At 38.7% G+C, this 22,064-nt stretch overlaps 2 protein-coding genes across 3 annotated transcripts in view; one reads left to right on the plus strand and one right to left on the minus strand.

Moving 5' to 3' along the window:
- Window positions 1-14,956, plus strand: part of bmpr1ba (bone morphogenetic protein receptor, type IBa) — a 65,898-nt gene extending 50,942 nt beyond the window's left edge. The window contains exons 4-13 of the mRNA XM_031856536.1: window positions 7,847-8,009; window positions 8,118-8,217; window positions 8,740-8,842; window positions 9,650-9,746; window positions 9,857-9,995; window positions 10,086-10,278; window positions 12,059-12,356; window positions 12,542-12,717; window positions 12,858-12,988; window positions 13,081-14,956. Of these exons, the coding sequence (XP_031712396.1) occupies window positions 7,847-8,009; window positions 8,118-8,217; window positions 8,740-8,842; window positions 9,650-9,746; window positions 9,857-9,995; window positions 10,086-10,278; window positions 12,059-12,356; window positions 12,542-12,717; window positions 12,858-12,988; window positions 13,081-13,206 (1,526 nt within the window). The 3' untranslated portion in view covers window positions 13,207-14,956. The remainder of the gene's footprint in view (window positions 1-7,846; window positions 8,010-8,117; window positions 8,218-8,739; window positions 8,843-9,649; window positions 9,747-9,856; window positions 9,996-10,085; window positions 10,279-12,058; window positions 12,357-12,541; window positions 12,718-12,857; window positions 12,989-13,080) is intronic.
- Window positions 14,957-17,664: 2,708 nt separating this feature from the next.
- LOC116388399 (netrin receptor UNC5C-like) overlaps window positions 17,665-22,064 on the minus strand; it is a 171,047-nt gene continuing 166,647 nt past the window's right edge. For both annotated transcript variants that reach the window (XM_031856204.1, XM_031856203.1), the window contains one exon: window positions 17,665-21,496. In XM_031856204.1, coding sequence (XP_031712064.1) covers window positions 21,331-21,496 — 166 coding nt within the window. In that variant the 3' untranslated portion in view covers window positions 17,665-21,330. The remainder of the gene's footprint in view (window positions 21,497-22,064) is intronic.

Consider the following 22,064-nt stretch of genomic DNA (forward strand, 5'->3'; position numbering starts at 1 on the left):
ACAAAAACAGATTTGACAGTAAATAAGTGTGTGGTGATATCATTTTCTTACCTTCTGATGGGAGTTGGTCAGGCCATTAATGGAGACTTTGTTCATTTACTATTATTTTGTTTGACATTTCAACCAGGTCTGCATTAGAAACCACATGTTGAAGGCTCTGGATTCAATGTGTGGTTTGTGGTTATTTGTTGTTGAACATGTGTGTACATTTACAAGGAGAAAAAGCAGGCTTTCAGACAGTGGGAGAATGACTCTGGAAAAACCAGCAATGGAACTAATTGGTAAAAGTTCATTCACAGTTCATTTGATATCAGTAATTGCCACAGTCGCTGCAGTTCATGCAGAGGTTGAGTGTTTTTGTGTGTGGCAACTGGAGAGCTTCATGACACCAGGTACTTTTCTGACATACTAAAGCAAATGTAATGATTAAATGAACACTATTAAAACCTGCTTGCAATGGCTTTGTTGACTGAGTAAACAACAATGCCTCCTATCATATCAACCTGGTTCTGACCGACACTTTTCTACTAAATGTTTATAGATTATATTTCGCCTTTCTTAAAGTTGATTGCCGTGTGTTGGCTACAACTACAGCATTTTGTGTTTTTAAAGACTATGCGGATGCATTGATAGCTTCAGACACTGGATGTGCTGCGTTACTCTGTATGCTGTTGCTTATGGTAAAGCATTCCTTTGTGACACACACATTTATCTGGTGGTAGACAAGAGCTGCTGCTGTAAGGCATCTGTAGGAGAACGCCAATGCTTGTTGTAGCTTAATTTGTCTTCCGTAGGAATTGTTTGAAAAGAGATGTGGGAGGACATTTTCCATCGTCTTTGTTTATAATTTGAGATGCATCGACTCACTCTAACTTAAACATTTGATCTGAAGTAAATAATTTTATGAGCCAGTGATTCTAATGGTTACATTTGAAAAAAAAGAAAAAAGACTGGTTTCAATTTCAAAAGTGTATATTAGGGGTGGATGATATGGCTAAGATCTTCCATCACAGCAGACACCATTTTATATCTAAGAGCTCTAGAAATCATCAGTAAATGTTTTACTTAAAACTTAAGAGTAAATCTTCACAACCTTCTGAGTGCCTTGTTAGCAAAGTGGTTACAGGCCGTGGGACCTTTATTGCCTGTCGCACCCCTCGCTCTCCCCCATTTCTACACCGTCCTACACTGAATAAAGAAATCTAAAAAAAAGAATCTTTCTTCAGGAAATTCAATAATATCATTTTTACATTTGATAAACAGATGGAGATTTATGGATCCGAGAAATCTATTGTTGCCGTAGAGTAGTCCTTTTCATTGAATTGTAGTCATGGTAAAATCTCCATTCTCATGCATTACTTTGCTCAACTGTGGCTTTCATTTTTGCCTCATGACGAATCCGGTGGGAGCATGTAGTCCAATCTGAACAAAACCAGATTTGAACCAGTGGTATCAGATTTACACAGCCGTAGCCCACTGATCCAGCTGGATGGCCAGTGTCTTTGAAATAAAAGAAGCTGATTTTGTGATGAGTGGGACACAGATGGCCTTGAGAAGGAGCTTTTGATGAAGAGACCAGCTGGTCTCCTTTCTCTTTTGCTTTGCTTTGCCCCCTCATACCTCCTTGTATTGCAAAGGAAAGCTGAGGGCCTTCTGGAATGAACTCAGAGTTCTGGAATCCTTGTGTACCTGTCACTCTATCCCATGAAAGGGGACAGACACACACACACACACACACACACACACACAGACATACCCAAGTGGTGGCAGCATAAAGCTGGCAGATGACATCTATATAACCAGAGACTGGCACTGGCTCATTACTGCATCATTCATCAGCGTGACATAATGAAGGAATGTTTGAAGAGCTGTTGATGATGATGTTGTGTCGGAGGATAGAAGGGCTGAATGCAATCCAACAGCTTCTCTCATCCCTCCTCTCACAAGCTGTGGAAGAAAACATCTCAAAAGCTCGATTCTGTCAAAGCCACATGATATCACTTCTGTGTTTTTTTGTGATTGACTACCTGGTGGTCGGTCTCAATTCTGGTTGCAGAGCATGTTGGATTCAGACAGCTTAATCATCTCATGTGTTTTTCTCCAATTGATTGATTCATTTGATAATTGTATTCGATTAAAATGGCAGTTTCCTTTTTGCTCACTACATTAACAGTAATATCCCGTGTTCATGTGCGTCTATTTTAAACTTTTTATTCACAATTTATCTGTGAGTTTTAGGAGAGTGGATAAATAGTGAACGAATAATGACAAAGAGGTGCTAAAATGTGGCGGAAGAAAAGACGGGGTGGTTTAAAAAGTCAGTAGGAGAGAGAAAATACCAGAGTAGGCAAAGGGAAATGGAGGAGTAATGATGCACAACTTCTTCCTGCCTTCAATATATACAATATAAACTAGCAGGTTATGTGCCTGGGAGCTGGAGACTGACCCGACAAAGAACCATTACTTTGCTTTGTCAATGAGTGCAACCTCTAAATCCGACTTCAGTGAGACTTGAAGTGACTTGGAAGAGAATCTGTCTGATCTTTTCTCCTCTAATATTAGTAGAGTAGTAACAAAGTAGTGAAACACAGAGCTTTGTCACATGGACTCGAAAGGCGAAACGATTTTTGATTTCAAAGTAAGTTTAGCCAGACCCGTTAGAGAGACCACCTCAGCTTCCCAGCATTCAGATCACAAAGTGGGGTTCATTAAGACATTCCTGCACATGTGGGATGGCTCAGCTTATCTCAGCATTGACAGGAAGAAGAACATGGAGATAAGACCAGACACTGAAAGTACATGGAAGTCGAGGGAGAGAGCAGGAGCAAAAACCTTTCACCTTCCATGTTTCTTTCACTGTACCGACGGCACTGTCAAACACCAGCAAGATGAACTACTACTTAGAGTACATAGAGGGAAGAAGGGGGCAGGAAGGGAGCAGTGTTGTCAAATGAGTGTGTCTTAAGTGGAAGGGGGAGGGGGGGTAGTGTTTACATGGGCTCGATGAAAGGGCTTTTCTAGTAGGCCTTGTTTGACATGGCCAGGAAAACTAATGAATATGTTCTCTCTCTCTCTCTCTCTGTTTGTCTGTCTATCTTCCTCTAAAATCGCATATCTTCGTCTTGCCATCTCATGCACAATATCCCTCTCCCTCACTTCTCTCCCCTCCGTCTATCTGAATATCTGTCTTCTTCTTTTCTTTTTTGTTTCAGTTTGTACAAAGCGGAGTCTGTTGAAAAGAGGCCTTTTAGCTTTTTGGGGGTTTGTGGGGCCACGGTTGTTAATTGTGTGTTTACAGTGGCCCCTATATCCTGCCATCAAGGCCTGAAAAAACGCCTATAGGGGAGACCTGAAAGCTCACACTGGCATCTGAAAGGCCGTTTTAGTGAAAAGAGCTTGAAACAATTACAGTGTCCGTGAAGTGACTGGAAATTCGGCCAGTTTCAGAGCACAAATCGTTTGACCTGCTGTATGTTTTGACATTGGTGGTACTTAGTGTGGTTTGGACTAGATTCCCATTGGTCAGTGCAGTTTTCTTTTCATACAGGGGTTGCACCTAACAGCCAGGACCACACCACAGGGCCAATCTTTTCTGATACTTGATGTTTCCACTCATAGTCCTTTAATGTTGCCCTCAAAACAATACATTATATGATGAAAAGCTGCCTTCTCTTTGAATCTCTCTATGAAGCACTTTGTAACAATGTGTAGACTTTTTTCCTCCTGTTTACTCTGAAATACATGTTCTCTCCATGGAGGCAATGTTTTTTTTCTTGAAGATATAAGATCTGAGAACATTCAGGATCAGAGCCTTCTTGCTTTTTCGAAACAGCAGAATATTTGACCTTGGTCACTCTCCCTCCCCCAGACAGATGGGACAGGCTCGTATAGGAAAACTACCCGTTACCTCAGGACCAGCGGTCTCTGCATCCAAAGTAATTAGTACAAAGGCAACAAAAACAGTAGAGAGTCAAGAGCAAAAAACTATTAAGATGAAGTAGTATGATGTTGGGCGTAGAGTATGAGATAGAGATACGATCGATGCCTGACATTTCCAAAGGAGATAGGTAATGATAGAGTATTTTCACATACACTACTAGAAAGAATGATACAAATAATAGTTAATAATGTGATGCCATTTTTATAAAAGCACACAGTGTAATGAAGACTAGCTCACAGCGAAGAAAATTTCGATGATATACATTTTTAATGGGAATTTATGTAATATTGACTGGTTTTAAATGAGATAATCTAATACATAAAGTGTTGGGAAACTCACTTAGCTTCTGTGCAAGGAGCACTAATGCATTCTGCTCGGCTGTGGCTTTTCTTTTTGTCTGTCCTCTTTATCTTTCTCCCACTGTCTTTCTCACACGCACGCACACACACAGAGGCACACACACACACACACACACACAGAGCAGTAGCCAGGGATCCCAGGTGCAGGATGGATGTGAAAGGCTTTGTGTTTTGTCAACAGCACAGCAGCACCTCACATGACTATCCAGTGAACTCACACAGGGAGGACAGTGCAAAGAAAGTGGAAGATGAGAAGAGGAAAAAAGAGATAGGGGGTATATAAGGAGGTAGGGAGGCTGTTGAGATTTGAGAATAAATTGGAGGAAAGAGGCAAAGATGGGCTAAAGAAAGAGATATAGGACAAAGAAGAAAAAGGGGGGAGAGAGAGAGAGAAGGGTTGGCATCGGGTGAGACACAAAGTGAATGAGTAATCGGGAGCAGGATGGAGTAAGTGATGGGAGGGAGGGGGACAGAGTGAGAGAAAGGGTGGAAAAGGCCAGTGGCCTCTGCTCGGTTCCCTCTGTGTGCTGCTAAACTGCCCACCAGTTCCCCGCAGCTCTGTCACTTCTCGTTTGTTAATTCCCCTTTCTTCTCCCCCTCCTACTCTTCCTCGCTCCCTTTCTCTCCAATCAGTCAATTGTTAGTGTGACCCCTTTAAACCCCACCGTCCCTCTCTTGCAGTATTGTCAACACAGTATCAGTGTGTGTGCAAGAGAGACATTTAGAAAGCGAAGTGCTTGATCACAAATGACTATGCTCGTTTGAAAGTGTCTTCTGCAGTTATTGTTGTATTGAAAGTTTTCCTTGTGCAGAGGAAACATCGAATAAACAGGATATTATGAAGCTACAGGAGTGAATTCCTTTTGTTTCTTTTCTGTTTCTGTTAAGTTGAGGAAGCAGCATTGAGCGTATGAGGCATACGATATCAGTTTAATACCCGCACACACTACCTCACTGATGAAATGGGACTTTGGACTACCAATGAAAGTTGTGGGTTAGAAAACCAGTTGCTGGTGTATACTAAAAAATGTTATAGTCAACATAAATGAGATGAATGAGCAGGAACACCTCATGCATTGAACAGCATTTGCTCCTTGATCATAACACAAAGGACTTTCTATTGCTATTAGCATTAGCTGTGACTTTCCTTGCTTTGAGCCTTGGTCACTGAAGTCAGCATCACTTAAAGCTGTGGTTCCTTTTTGTGAATACAGAGTCATGATTGTCAATCAATACAAGCGCAGCACATTGACAACAAAGCACATAAGTGACAGTGATCAAGAGAGAAAGAGACATTTGTGACGCACACGGGCATATATTTCTCGGCTTGAGTGTGTAGTATTGCGAGTGTGCACTTGTGTCTGTATGTTTCAGTCTATTAAGGAGCTTCAAGCGTTCATCCTTATAGGAAGTTCTTTGATGTTTTGTGAAAGACAGCCAAGCTCAGATGAAAGAGAAGATACCACATCCATTATCTGACGTTTGGCTGACAGCCCTGCAAAAATATAGCACATTTTCAAGGTTCCATCTAATCCAATTCATTTTATCAAAGTTTAGGCTCCCTGTAGATAATCTCCCTATCCAATGAACACTATTAGCCCTCACGCCTTATTATTCAGTTAGTTTCATTAGCCACACCCCACTCGAGATGCCTCCAAAACAAGGTGCATGCTAGCTTGTTAACTGTTATAATATATTTCATGATGGAATATTATATCCAAGATAGTACAAATGAACAGCACAACTTCACGAGGCAGCACTTTGTTTTTGATGAATTATATTTTTACGGGGATATCAGACCAGCATAGAACCTTGCATTAATTACTTAAGTCATTATAATATTCCAGCAAAATGATAGATCTTGAAGTAATTTAACTTCAGTGTGTATACTTCCAGGACGAGTTGCTTAGGATTAACACTAATTGAAAAAGATGAAAGTTGACTACCAAAGCTGAAACTGAAATTAAAAAATCTTAATATAAATCCCCTGCCTCTGAGCTTTGTTTCATAATGGAACTGTTATCTGCTGGACAAGTGTGCAGACATTTAAGCTGTCGCACCAAAACCTGTTGTCGTGATTGAGCACATGAGCTAAGAATGGAGCATAGAGTGTGAAAAGATGGGCAATTAAAAACACTGTGTGGGAAATACCAGTTTTAGAAGATTTAGAAGGACACGTACTGGGTCCCGTTAGCCATAAAGGGTTTTTAGCTATGGCTGGCCCATTTGTGTAACTCCTATGCTTCACACATTTTTCATGTAGACTATATGCTGAAAAACACATTTTTTTTGTTGCACTTGAGGTCAAACCAGCTTTACACCCTAATATGTAAAAGTGGCCAGTTTTTGGTTCTCCAGTGCTCAGCCAGCATCACTCATCACACTCTCTGCAAGAGTGACAAAAGCCTTGCTCTTCTTAACTTGAAAAATGTACCAACTATGCAGTGTTTGTGCTTTCACTTTCTAAGAAGGATACCTCAACCGCTTACACTTCACTTCATGTACATGTATGGTTCGTACATTCTGACTGTACCGTTCACACATACTGTTTGTGTGTTTATTGATTTTCATTGTTTGTAAGAAGCACCTCCTTAAAAAAGGAAACCTGAACTCAATAACGAGAAGTTGAAAGAGGAGTAGGAGAGCAGATTCAGTTCAATATCTGCTCGTAGTTCATTTCAGAGAGGAAGGACTCGTGCTTATTTTGGACCATCTCTGCTTGCAGCTGTTAAGCATCTGGTCTCAATGATCATGTTGGAATGAATAAAGATCTTATCAGTAGGGAATACAACAGCTTCGGTCTAATTCTTAGGAGCTAAAATAAAAAAAATAAAAAATCAGCTGTGACACAGTATCAGGTGTACAAGTTCGTACTAAATGTGTCATCATTTCTTCGTGGAGGCATTATAGTAAATTAGATTATGTTTCAGTTCAGTCAGCTGGCTCTTGTGAATATTTGGGTTTATAATGTGAATACAGCTAAGTGTGCACAGAGTTGATATTTGCCGTCTTGGCTCTGACCTCGTCACTCCCTGCAGCGTGTATACCAGCGCAGCAGAGATTGGGGGAGTAAAGATAAAAAGCCTCTCCTCAGGGGAACTCGGTGGATGCTGAGGCTCTGCTCTGCTCATGACATAAACTATGAAAAGCAGAGGCCGCGGCAGAAACACCTTTTAGAAATATGTTTGAGCATGTTTCACCGAATATTAAATACATTATATATGTCTTTGCTCTTTATTTATGACTTAAAAGCTTTTGTTTTTAACTTAAACATTACTTTCTTTCCCCCCACTCACTAAGCTTCACAGATGATGTAACCCCCTAGGTCTGGCTGTGTTACTGCAGATCTTTTCTATTTTGCAGATGCTCTCTAGACTAAACACCCTCTAGTAGCCTGAGCCCAAACATTTGATGGCATTAATAATGCAATACTTGATCCTAGCAGTGATAGTGCTTTTTCCTCTCTTAAAATGTTTCATGAATCTATGATGCATGCATGTGGTTTCAACTCGTTTTTTCCTCTCTCCTCTTTTTGCCTGTTTTACAGGCAATATATTGGACAGTATGCTGCTAAGAGCATCCAGTAAGGATTCAGTGGAGAGTGGGAAGGAGACTAGTGGCAGCACAGCTCCTGCTTCATCCTCCGAACGAATACTGTGGTGTCACTGTTATCACCACTGCCCCGAAGATTCAACCAATAATACATGCAGGTACTGTAAGGAGTGGAGTATCAAAAAAACAACAAATGTAACACACGTCCACACGTCACACATTCTCTTGTCTCAGAGGTTGCTTTACATACTGTCCATGTTTTCCAGGACTGATGGCTACTGTTTCACAATGGTGGAGGAGGAGGGAGGGGTGCCGGTCCAGACTGCAGGATGCCTCGGCCTCCGAGGATCAGAATTTCAGTGTAGGGTGAGTAGATGATAGTAACATTACAATCCACATAACTGCTCCCTTTTGCAATTATCTCTGTAGCATGCTCTATCTCAGATCTTAATTTAGATGTAAAGAAGCAGGCAATTCTTACATGACTATACTCATGTCACTTTATGTGACTTATTTGTCACACAATTACATTTAAAGCTGTAACTATAAATAATATACATTTTTGATTTGTTAAGATTTTTTTTCAATTTAATTTTAGATTTTTTTTCATATCAAATACCTTTAATTAGATTAATATTTAAAAATGTACATCACAATATCCCAGAGACAAATGTAACATCTTCAAACCCCTTTTTAAAATTGAAAAATATAAATAAAGATATATATATATATATATGAAACAAAACAGAGAAAATAAAATGCAACGATTGTCAAAATTGTTGAATAAATATTGGCTAATCAGTTTATTGTTTATTCAACAACTGAACACAAAAATTATAAAAAGAAAGAAAGAATGACACAAGAAAGAAACACTTTTCTGTCTTCCAGGAGACCGGGAACGCTCGTCAAAGGAGATCACTGGAGTGCTGCACAGACCAAGATTACTGTAACAAAAACCTGCATCCTACACTGCCACCACTCAAACCCCCTCGTAAGTTTGTCTATCGCTCTCCTCTCATCCCTCCACAACTCTTTCTTGCCCATGAAACACAAGAAAGACTTTTAAGAGCTACTTGTTCTCCAGCTGACAGGTGACAGTGACAGTGTGGCAATGATACAGGGCCGAGAACTGTGAATGATGGCGTTCCAGCTCAGAGGAGTCAGAGATAGAGATATCATGATGTGAGTCAAAGATGGCTTAAGTGGGGGAGACAGCAGGAGTTACTGTCAAACTGTCCTGGAGCTCGCCAAATATGCTGGGTGTCGAGAGAATACCACACAGAGAATATAGTGTCTGTGAACAACACTATACACCATGTGCAAGTGTGAGAGTCTTTTTGTGTATTTGAGAGACGGTAAGCTTAGATTCCCCGGGAAATCACAAGCCCCAGCAGACACCGAGGGCAGTCATCAATCTGAAACCTTATCATAGGGGATCAGGAAGAGAATTCATCGACTAGGCTGACGGCTTCCTTTCGTTGACTTGGGGCCTTGAGGGAAAACAGTGTGTGCCAGAAGAAAATTAAAAATTGATGAGTGAAATATGATTTGTCCTTGATTTACTGGACAGTGGTTCTTTCAAGTTAATTGTAAGAATGACTGATGTCTTGGTATCACTTTCATTATTTCCCCCCATGTTTTAGGGATGCTAGAGGTTTTGATTTGAGATGTTTTGTTCTGACATTATTTCATGTATCTTCATACCTTTATCCTTCCCCTCTCTTCTGTGCCATTGCACTTTTCCTCTCTTGCCATCCTGCATACCTTTTTTTTCACCTCTTCATCCTCCCCTCTCCAGTCTTTGTAGATGGAAAGATCCACCACATGGCCTTGTTGATCTCAGTCACTGTGTGCAGCATTATTCTGGCTGTCATTATTGTCTTCTGCTACTTCAGGTAAATTATATGTGACAATCAAATACACACAACTCCAGATATGTTCACACTTTGTACTGCATTCTCCAGCAACACTTTTGAAAGAGCTGAATAATTCTGTGCTTTTACAGGTATAAGTGTAAAGAGTCTCGTCCTCGGTACAGCATTGGTCTGGAGCAGGATGAGACCTACATCCCCCCTGGAGAATCTCTGAGGGACCTGATAGAGCAGTCACAAAGCTCTGGCTCAGGCTCAGGGCTCCCTCTATTGGTGAGATACTCATATTTCAGGTTCCACTTAAAATGTTAGGAGCTAAATGTGCTGGAACTAACCCCTTTTTCACCTGTTGCTCCTCCGTAGGTGCAGCGAACAATAGCCAAGCAGATCCATATGGTGAAGCAGATCGGCAAGGGGAGGTATGGCGAGGTGTGGATGGGCAGATGGAGGGGAGAAAAAGTTGCTGTTAAAGTATTCTTTACCACTGAGGAGGCTAGTTGGTTCAGAGAGACTGAGATTTACCAGACCGTCCTGATGAGACATGAGAACATATTGGGTAAGACTGGTTCCTGTCTTTAAGTCATGTGTCATGTATTACTTCTTTAATTCCTGCCCCTTCTCATTACTGATTTCTAGATTTCTAGTCTCTATCTGTAATTTTGAAGTCTGTATGCACCTCTTTGTCAATCTATTTGTCTGTGTTTTTCCATTTACTCATGTCTTTAAAATCAATCTAAGTAGACTCTTTGTGCTCCATCACAATTAACAAAGAGCCCAACAGGATATTGAAGGGACAGTGATAAATAAGTTTGTCTAATATAGTATCAGTTATACTAAACAATACTAAATTATGGATGAACGGATGGATGAAGGGGTGCATTGAGAGGTGACTGCAAAATTAACAATAAATACACGCCATAGTTGGAGTGGGACTGTGTCCATTGTTAACTATGCTGCACTGCACTGCACTCACTGCCAAAACAAATCAATTGTAGCCAAGAGACCATACACCCCAACAAATTATAAAGAAGACAACAACAGACTGCATACCAAAGCTTGTATAATTAAACACTACAAGTTGCATAGTAATGAAGTAGTGGAGCAAAAGATATCTTGCCTGTGAACTTGAAGACAGACTATATGAAGACAGTGCATAATGTGGCCTTCCACAGTCAATGCTACATTTATTTTGGATTGAGCACTCGGATCTATAATATCGACGTCATGAAAACCACAAATCAGACAACTGCCAAGATTAACATGTTCATTGAGGGCTACAGGACAGCTTCCTAAAAATAAACAAACTTCAATGCTTGAAATTACTTACATTTAAACTGACTTTGCATGATTAGTTTCAAAAGTAATTACTACTTCTATGATTAAGCCTAACTGATTCAGTGGAGACAGACTTCCTGTGGGAGTTACAATGTGGTGTACGAAAAGGAAGCTATTACTATTCTCTATATCCACCAATGGCCTTCCTCTTGTTCTCAATCAAAGAAAAGAAGTTCTGTATGCAGATGATACAACACTATATTTACAAGAGGTATCAATTGAAGGAATGCCTAGTGAATTGGATAGGGAATTACAATCAGTGGTGATGTGGGCGTGGAGTACAAAGTTTCTTCTTAATTTATCAAAAACAAAAATAATTGTATTTGGATCAAATATTAAACTTAAACATAAGCCACATTTGAATTTGTCTGTACAGTGGTGCCTGTGGAAGAGGCAAAGGAAACCAAATTCCTAGTAGTAATGGCCATAACTTTAATAATATAGGCATGCATCAAGAGGTTGATCTTCACTTACTGTTTCATAAACTAATACTAGGCAACGTACTGTTGTGTTTAGAGGAATGAAAATATGGAATGGTTTTCCATCAGACATTACACATTTAACAAGTAAGACCCTGCTTTTTAAAAAGAGTTTAAGGAAACACCTGATTGCAAAGAACACCAGTCCTACATAATGAACCGTCTCGGTTTATTTATGATTCGACAACTACAGTATATGCATGTTTTTTTAAATGGTGTTTTTGAGCATTTGTGAGTATTGAATATTTTAAAGGTGTGGGTTTTTGTTTTGTTCTCATTTTCGCTAGCAGTTTTATTGTTGTTGATTTATTGTTTCTTGTAGATTTTTTTTGTTTGCTTGTTTTTTTTTCTTCCTTTTTTTCCTTTAGATTAAAATGACGTATTTGTGGTATTTTTGTATAGACCCCAGAAATAATAGTTACTACCTTGGTTATAAGTAATGGGGATAAATAATAGACAAAGAAAGAAAGATAACAGACTCCCTGCCTGTTTACCTCTTGTTTACTCTGCCTCCATTCACAGGTTTCATAGCTGCTGATATTAAAGGAACTGGGTCCTGGACCCAACTCTACCTAATCACGGACTACCATGAAAATGGCTCTTTGTATGACTACCTAAAATCAACCACTCTAGACAACAAAGCCATGCTGCGACTGGCCTACTCCTCTGTGTCAGGCCTTTGTCACCTCCACACCGAGATCTTTGGCACCCAGGGCAAACCTGCCATTGCTCACAGGGATCTGAAGAGTAAGAACATACTGGTGAAAAGAAATGGGACCTGCTGTATAGCTGACCTAGGACTGGCAGTCAAGTTTATCAGGTGAGTGAATCAGTCACATGTTTTGCTATTAAACATGATTTGATGAAATGCTCCTCTACTTGATTTGAATCCATATTGTGCTGAATTTAAGATATGGTAGAGAGTATTTTGAACTTGAGGATTAAGTAATGTGCATAAATGTGCATTCATCTGTCATTTTAAAATTCTTACTTTGATCTTCGCAGTGACACCAATGAGGTAGACATCCCTCCCAACACTAGAGTCGGTACAAAGCGCTACATGCCTCCAGAGGTTCTGGACGAGACTCTGAACAGAAGTCATTTTCAGTCGTACATAATGGCCGACATGTACAGCTTTGGGCTCATTCTCTGGGAGATCGCTCGCCGTTGTGTTTCAGGAGGTAGATACACTTTTAATGTATTTCTTTTTTGACACAAACACCTAAAAGGCAGGCTGACACAAGCATGTACTTTTTTGATGGCTATGCAGCACAGATTTTTGACACGTGAACAGAGTGTGTTTCCTTTTTATTCGTTGTAGGGATTCTTGAAGAGTACCAGTTGCCGTACCATGAGTTAGTTCATACAGACCCTTCATATGAAGAGATGAGAGAGGTGGTCTGCATCAAGAGACTACGACCATCCTTTCCTAATCGATGGACCAGCGATGAGGTAAAATGCATCAAAATAGGCTACGTATACACACGTATATACACAAATTCACAAAGTAATGACCTTCCTAACATAAATCTGTAACTCCTCAGTGTTTGAGACAGATGGGGAAGCTGATGACAGAATGCTGGGCCCACAACCCGGTCTCCCGTCTCACAGCCCTACGGGTCAAAAAGACACTTGCCAGGATGTCAGAATCGCAGGACATCAAGCTGTGAACAGGCACTGCCAGGCGTGTGTTTACACACATAGAAAGGGCACTATAGCAATCACACTGGCTCTGGTCTAGGCCACACACTCCTTTTTCCTGGGAACAGGAGGTGGGACAGGAAGCAAGATCACCACTTGAAGATCGCAGGATCACACACTTTATGAGTCCAGATGCCCAGAATTCTACAATCCGAGTCCCCCTCGAAAAAATGTGTTTCAGGACTCCAGTGGTTAAATATTTAGAACTAAAATTAGTCAAGAAAACAATCTGGCCCAGTGTGGCCCTGTCAGAGAATATGAGACATTGTCATTTCAAACTAACTCACGGTCCTGTTCACATTCTCCAAAAGCCCTGGAAGAAAAGATTGAGTTTAACTTGGCACTGTAGCTGCAGAAATATGCAAAACAAGCTACTGATCAGTGAGTGGAATACTATATCACTGCTTTCTGTGAAAGCTACCCTACCTGTAGATGAAGGTCCGATTGATATCAAAACACTGTCAACCCACTACTGCTTTTATGTTCTACAGTAATTGGATCGAACACACTTTTGTCCCTCTTAAATTGACTTATTTTACAATGACTGACACTATGTGGCAGGAAAAAAAGGTGTACTTTTGAGGCTTTAAAAGTGTTTTTATGGAGGTAACGTTTGATGACACTGAAGATAAGGTTCATCTGTATTTTTGACTGGATATGAAAGTTGAAAAAGCTTATTTTCCATGTAAAACTCAAACTCTTTTAGACCCTTTGTGAAAAATAAAGTTGATATGTCCAAATAAAATCTGGATTGAGGCTCCACATGCCTCTGTGTTTCCTTGCCCTGTGTCAGGGGAGGGGGGCTTTGCAGTAATGAAGCGATCGAAGCAGAACGATGCCACCCGTAGGTGCTCCGAAGCGATTACAGAAACTGTTGCACACTAACTGTATTGGTGACTTCTTGTTTGATGATGTAGTGATTTATTGTACATGTGTGGAATTGTGCCTGTGTTAGTTTAGGGGTATCACAAGTTGTTTGTCACGGGGGACTGCTATCATTCAGACACTCCCAATAACACAGAGTGGCTCCCATAAATAGGCTGATGATGGATGTGTGTGTTTTAGGCAACTGGACCACCACTTAACAGCCATACACACAATATTGTTGAAAAAGAGACTGGACCTAGAAAACGCCCACGGCCATCACCAAACTAGCACCAGAATTACCCCAGTGGACATCACCATCACCTGACCACCAGGCTGCCTCATACATATAAAATAAAGTACATGTTGAACTGATTCACCATAATAAACCATTTGCAGCTATTACACTGAAATCAAATGGCGATTGCCATTTAAAAAATCCATCACCTGGCTTCTATCAGGCGAGTTTCTCCGCTGATTTAAATGTTCACATGGTAGCAGTCAAGTATTAGAAAGCTTTATCAGCTCTGTCTCAGTAAGAAATAGTTCTCAAGGTAAATCTTGAACCGTTCATCATCACGGTTAGCAGACTGTTAGGTCTTCCACAGTGGTCTGCTGATACATTTTTAGCTTCTTTTTTTTAGTCCCTTTATCCTTGATGAACTTTGCTTCAGGTCGATGAGTTGTGTTTTTGTTTTTTATTTCTGACAACTAAAATAATGTAAGGCTCTATCACTGTCAAAGGTGTGGCAGATGTGTTGTGTTATACATGCCCTTTCTTTCCTCTTGGGTGTTGTGCCTTATTTAATCTGTACCTGTAGTTGTCTGTGAGAGAAAGTGCTGTTATTAATTCAGTGAAAAGGATGAACATTCTCCCTAATAAAGTGTTTCACTCATCCACATGGCTGATGCACAGTTTGTGGTGGCTGAATGAGGTGCAGACCAACCAGCTACTTGGCGCTGCATCTTATTGTAAAGGCACGTTCTCCATATTTTCATGAATTTCAAAGAAAAAAAAGGTATAAAGTCAAAGCATTGCCGTTCAAATGTATATATTCATGCTCTACAAATGGCACGATTTCATTATCAATTTCAATCCGACTCTTTATCGATTCCTGATGAGTTGATGGGTGGACCGTCCCGAACTAAAAAAATCGAAATGTGTCTGTTTTACTTTTTTTAAATTGTCGTCTATTGTGTTTTTTTTGCATAAATACACACATTAAATAATTTTATTTTTATTTAAATATTTGCATTAGTAGTTTTAAGTATGTATTATAAGTTGCTTGTGTGTGTGTGTGATCACACCCCCTATGCAGCAAAAATGAAAGTTAGTGCGTTCCATTGAAAAAGCCTGTCAACCCTGACAATAAATTAACCTTGTAACATTGAAATATCACTTTAATGAAATACTGACTTTTTATGACTCCCTATACTTTGATATTTTATGACTCCCCATACTATGATTTTTATGACTTTCTATACTATGAGTTTTTTTACTCACTTTACTGTGATTTTTCATTACTTGATATACTATGACGTTTTTATGACATACTGAATTTATGATTTTTAGGACATACTATAAATTACTTTTTATGACACCATACTATGGATTTTTATGACTTACTATACTATGTTTTTGTGACTTTTATTATGACATACAGTGACTTTTGACTTACCAAACAATAATTTATGAAATAATATTTTATGGCTTTTTATTAATTATTATATGACTTTCTTTTGTAAATTATTTCAACATACTATACTGTCTTTTTGTGACTTTGAGATTATTTCGACAAACTACAAACTAACTTTTTTCTTGACATTATTATTACTGATTTTGACATACCAATCAACTACAGTTACAACTACAGTTTGTCAACTACATGCCAAGGCCTGGTGATATAATAGGTTAATCATCGTTACAATTACAGTTTGACATGTCAATTTTTTCAACATACTATACTATATTCTTTTCGTAATCTTTTTTGATATACTTTAGTTTGACTTTTTCATATTTTTCGACATACTATACAATTACTTTTTCACAGTACTTTTCAACATACTATTCTATGACTTTTCGACGTACTATCTTATGTCATTTTTTCATATTATTTGACATACTATACAATGACGTTTTCACATGCGATTTCGACATTCTATGCTTTGACTTTTTATGATATTTTTCGACATTCTATGCTATGACTTTTTCACAACATTCACGACATACTTAAATATGATTTTTTTTACTTGTTTCTACCTGCTATACGATGACTTTTTTCAAAAAACTATAATATTACATTTTTCGACATATAACATTTTTCATACTATATTTTTCATACTATAGTACTAGTAGTAGTATAACTTTTTTATGAATTGTTTCGATATACTATACTATGACTTTATTCAACATACTATACTGACTTTTTCGATCTACTATGCTACTAATTTATCAAGACTTTTTTATACATTTTTTAACAAATTACTTTTTAAAACTTTTTTCGACAGACTATACTATGACGTTTTTATGACATTTTTTTTACATACTATGCTATTACTTTTTCATGGCCTTTTTTGACGTGCTATACTATGACTTTATTATATAAAACGAGTTATTTTTACTTTTTCCAACATACTATACTATGACATTTGTAGGACTTTTTTGACATACTATAGTATCACTTTTTGATCACTATTTTCATCATTGTTAATTTTTTCTACTTACTATACTAAGACCGTTTTATGACTTTTTTCGACATACTATACGATGACTTTTTCTGTCATTTTTCTGACTTTATTGACTAAATGCATTGTAAATGAATAAATAAAAGCATAGACTAAATTAGAATTTAACCTTTTGTTTTGCTGAGTAAAATTCCATCCACTATGTGCCTGCATTAGGAGAGGACAAGGCAAGAGAGTTTAAGAATGCGCTACTTGGATTCAAATATTCCTGTAAATGCAGTGGTTAAGTACATGATCCAAAATTGTTTTATTAAAGTTCACAATTCTTCTATAAATATTACTAACAGCTGCAAGAAATAGCCTAACAGGCTTCATAACTGTGATTGGTGATTTATTTTCATGAATAAAACCATTTCAATTCTCCCCCTGATTATTTTCATGAATGGCACACAGCTTACCTTACTTTTCCCCCCTATTCGATTTCAACACGGATTTGTTGTTCACAATATATCATTCTCAGGGAAACAATAGGGTTTGTCCCCTCAGGTTTAGTATTGCCATGCTTTTTAGCCTTTTTTTCCTCTCTGCCATGCTCTGGTCCCAAACAATCTGAAACTTGATACAGTGCGTTTGTGGCGTTATGTCATTGTGCATGCAGAATTGTCAGAACAAATTGAAAATGGAACCGATTGTCCCAGAGGCATGCGATTCCAAGGAATCAGACAACTAGGAACTGGTTCTCAAAAGGAAAGAGTTCTCTAATCCCATCCATATGTTTCAGACCTCACAGTACACGCTGCCATGTTGCTGTCATATGAGAGAAATTAAAGTTTCAAACCATTATATCTGTAGAAATAAGCCACCATAGGCACTACACATTTTCAGCATTGCTTATAAATATAATTTATTAATTGTCTTAAAAATTCTTTCTTACACTTTGTACAGAAAACAGTTAGAGGAAATAGAGAGGCGAGCATTCAGCAAGATTGAGCAAGATTCATGAAGCGTGCCAGAATTAGCAAAAGTGGACCATCACTACCCCACACTAACTAAATCAAATCACCCCTGATAGTAAAATAAAAATGCACTTACAAGCACAGCTCTAGTTATAGACTGCTATCATGATAACCAATGCCAAGTTTGCATAGTAGACACTGCTTTTACAAAAAAAGAAAGAAACATACAAACTAGTATCTAACTGTACTGCTCTTTTTTATATTCTCAAATTTGCCAAATATAGCTGACAGTACACAACTGTACATATTGTGAATACAAAATATTTTTTACATAATTTGTTATCTTAACACTACCTTCTTCATTTCCACATCAAGAAGGATCACCTTCTGGAGGCCTAACATTTGCCATCCTCGTATGAAAACTCAACTTTTCTGTCCTGCTGGTAAACTGTAGACTAACAACATGCCAAGGATCACATCGTGGTTACACTGTAACTTGTAACTTCAATTTCTTAACAAATCCTCTACTTGCACACGTATCATCAGTTGTCATTTGATTTTCTGTTCTGCACTTGAGTTATTAATAAGAGATGTTGATGATCACATTGTATATGAATGAGACACTGTCATGAACTTGGGTTGATATTTTCTTCTGAAATATACTGATGACTTGATGTTTTAGGCTTTAATCCTGAAAACTTATAGAAATCTGTGGTTACATTTGAAAACATACAAAACATCCACTCTGTCATTTGACCTTACACCTTTTCTAATTTGGTTAATTAGGCTGTCCGAAATAAAAAGATTCCTAATTTTGAGGCCTGCATGCCTTCTACGTCTGGTTTTACATCAAAACAAGAGCTCAGATTTCTTTCCTCCCATATTTATGGGGAATCAATGCGTCAAATTATTGTCTCAAAGTTTTCTTTTGTGCGGACAGCCGCAAGATGACAACTGTCACAAAGATGTAAAGAGCTGACCTTTTGTTTCAACATAGTCTTTGCCTACTCTGTGTTCTTTACAATATCCTCCTCAGTATCTCCTGCATACCTGATGTTCCGTTTCATATGGCGTCTCTCCGTAGTTCGGAGCAGAATCTTAACTCCAGATTTTTTGTATTCCCTTTGAGCTGAAAGTTAATTTTGTCCTCTAGATGGTGAATAGATTTCCCGTCCTCAGGGGGCATCTGACAGCCCTGAAAGTCACTAAAAATAAGGCTGTTTTTCCTCCCTCAAAGCTGGCTTGTTGGAGTTTAATCTTTCAGTTAGACACTGTTGACCCGTGTCTACACAAACATTTGAAAGCCAGCCCTGCTCCACAATATGTTCTGCAAAACACAAATATATTACACATCATTTTACATACAGTAGGCCCCTTGAGTTGGTATTTTGAGATTTAGCTTTAAATTGCAACTTTTTCGACAAATACACCACGAGTTGGAATGTGAGTCGCAGACAGAACATTGTTTTAGAAGGGCAAATAACTGATAAGTTACATACAGGTCACACCTATAAAAACATAAATATGGCAAGAAAAATAATGTGAATGTAAATAACACAAAAATGACAACTGAACAAAAATATTATGATATTAAAAGGTCATTAGAATGAACATGATAATAATGTATTTACACATTTCAGACAAAATGTAAATGCTGCTATTCTCCAAAAGCCACTGGATGGTGCTAGTGACCATGATCAAGTCATGGTGGTGACCACAATTGAAATCACACGTGACCTGATGGCAGACAACACAACTGACATCCTGTGATGAGAGCCAAAAATATTGTCAGAAATACATATTCGTAGGCTATATATATTTTAGTAAATTAAAATATGATTGATAAAATCAGTATATTGCGTACATTTAGCGGTAATGAATGATATCAGTTGTATTTAACTCACTATCACATAATACTATGGTAGTTTGTATATCACCGTATTTAAAAACACTCGTGTTTTATCTTTTAGTTCATCCCTTTTTGCTTCCTTTCAGTTTTCGCTGAGTTGGACCCTGTCCAGAAACAAGCTGTGACAGTCTATCAGAGACACTCCTCGAATCGAGGTTGTGGTTAACCAGATGTGGTATAGCCATGGCTGGAATTCCGCATCCTGCGTCTGCACTATAGAGCCTCATCCAAACTACTCCTCTTTGGGGAGGAATGGAGCAGAAGCAACACAAGTTAACACTTGATTTTACTGAAGGAATGCATTTGTCACTTGAAGATCCTGGTGAACGCACCAACAACTACAGAAATTGTTTTGCAGTTTCTTTAATTCACCTGAATAAAAATATACCATTTTAAAATGAGTAAACACTGATTCCAATAAAACAAACATATTTTGTACTATGTATGAGAATGCAGCTGACAGTCTGCCTCTTTGCCCTGTTTATCTGTTTATCATAGGTGGAATCTTGAATATACCTCTAAACAGACAGTTTTACAAGTCTGTCACAATCATACACTGCTGAAAACGGAGAACAAGAAATAGGCGTTTACTTGAATCCACCAGGAGCGTTGTCACCTTTGGATTGTGTTTTAATAAGATAATCAGAGGCACAAGTTAAAGACAAATGGACAGCAAGTTCAGTTGCTCTTTGACTTAGTACTTCTTGACTTCCTGTGACCTGGAGGACTTAATATCTAAATGCATATTGGAGGTAAGCCACAAACTCGATACTTAATATAACACAAATTAAAACATCCCTTATGATGTCAGCATAAGAAGGGGAAACATGTGGTCTTAGTCTTGTTTCTGGTCAGGACCCTTGATTGACAGTGTAGCAAATGACACACTGTTAGCGGGAAACGATCCACACATATGGACAGCAGAATACACAGAGCTTTCCCTAGGAAACGATATAAAGACAAGAAACTGTACTGGCAAAACTAGTACAGCCATGGCTCACAAGTGAGGGATCACCTCTTTATCTCCCCTCTCTCATTATCCGTTCTCCATCCTGTTTGTACAGAGGATCACCTGCGGCTTCTTCCATCAGTCCATGTTTACGTCCTGCCTCCCTTTTGTAATCAGCTTATCCTCTCCCTTAGTTTACTCTCGTCTTGCTAAAGAGTCTTGTCTCTGACTCACTCCCTCTTTTTCCTCACTCTAACTTCTCCTATTCGTTTGTAATCAGTTTAGCTTCCCTCCCTTTATGATTCTGTTCCATTCCTATAGAGGGTTTGCAAGGTCAGTACCTCTGTTGCTTCTTTTCTCTGCTTCTCTTTGTTCAGTATAAAGTAACAACAAGAAAACAACGAGTATTACACCAGACGTGTGTATGTTTTGTTTGTTCCTGATAGACTGTGTTTGTGTTGTGGGTTGGGTTATGTCTCCTTCGGTCACACAGCGCACTGAAACGTTGCTCTAATTAACACACAAAGATACACGCATAGTTTCTAGCACCAGCTCGAGCATCTCTCGTCTGTTACCGTGCAGGCATGATTACCGTGGTGTTAACCCGGTGCTCAATCACCACGGCTCAGTCATCTAATTCGTTCGTTGCTCTTGCTGCGGCATCAGCCGTAGAGAATTTTGCTTGTCGTCGTCTCCGGAGTTCTGTCATTGTCACGGTAACCACAGTGCCTCAGCAGTGTTCCGTTGTCATGGAGGCAAAGCTACCGTCATGGCGACCCATCTCTTCCAGCACGGCGGCCAGTTCATTTAGGTCTCCGTCCGGGAAGTGCTGGGACTCCCACAGGTCCAGGATCACACCTGTCGGACTGGACTTGGTGGCAAAGTAGTTCAGGTACCTGGAGACATTGAGGAGAGCAGAGGGACACGATATATGGTAAAATGTTTAATTCTCTCACCCTGTCAGCGCTAACTGTCTTACAGATACAATGTACTGGGTCCTGGAGCTTCGTCAGGCATCACATTTAAAATATGAAACAACATTATACTAAAGCCATTATACTATATCAATAATAAAGTCCATTGAATACAAATAAAAATAGAAAAATATATAATATATAATATTAAAATAAAATAACAATACAATAATATATATATGTATATATATATATATATATAATAAACTATTCTGATAAATGAAAAGTGAACCATTTCTACTATTATCAATTACAAATTAAATGTAATGACCATTGATGAATTTTACCTGATGTGACTGCTCTCTTGAGGACTTAAAACCTAAAATGTTGTGCAAAGCTATTGAAAGCACCTGATGTGACAACACAGCACACAATAAAACAACTACATATAAAGAAAAATGAATTGAGCGGAGGACTTTTTATTAATTAAATGTGAGAGGTGAATACTTTTTGGAAAATGTGCCATCATGTATGTTCAATTTAAAAGCTT

Source organism: Anarrhichthys ocellatus, unplaced genomic scaffold, assembly GCF_004355925.1.
Source record: "Anarrhichthys ocellatus isolate YVR2014 unplaced genomic scaffold, GSC_Weel_1.0 scaffold17, whole genome shotgun sequence".
Lineage (NCBI taxonomy): Eukaryota > Metazoa > Chordata > Actinopteri > Perciformes > Anarhichadidae > Anarrhichthys > Anarrhichthys ocellatus.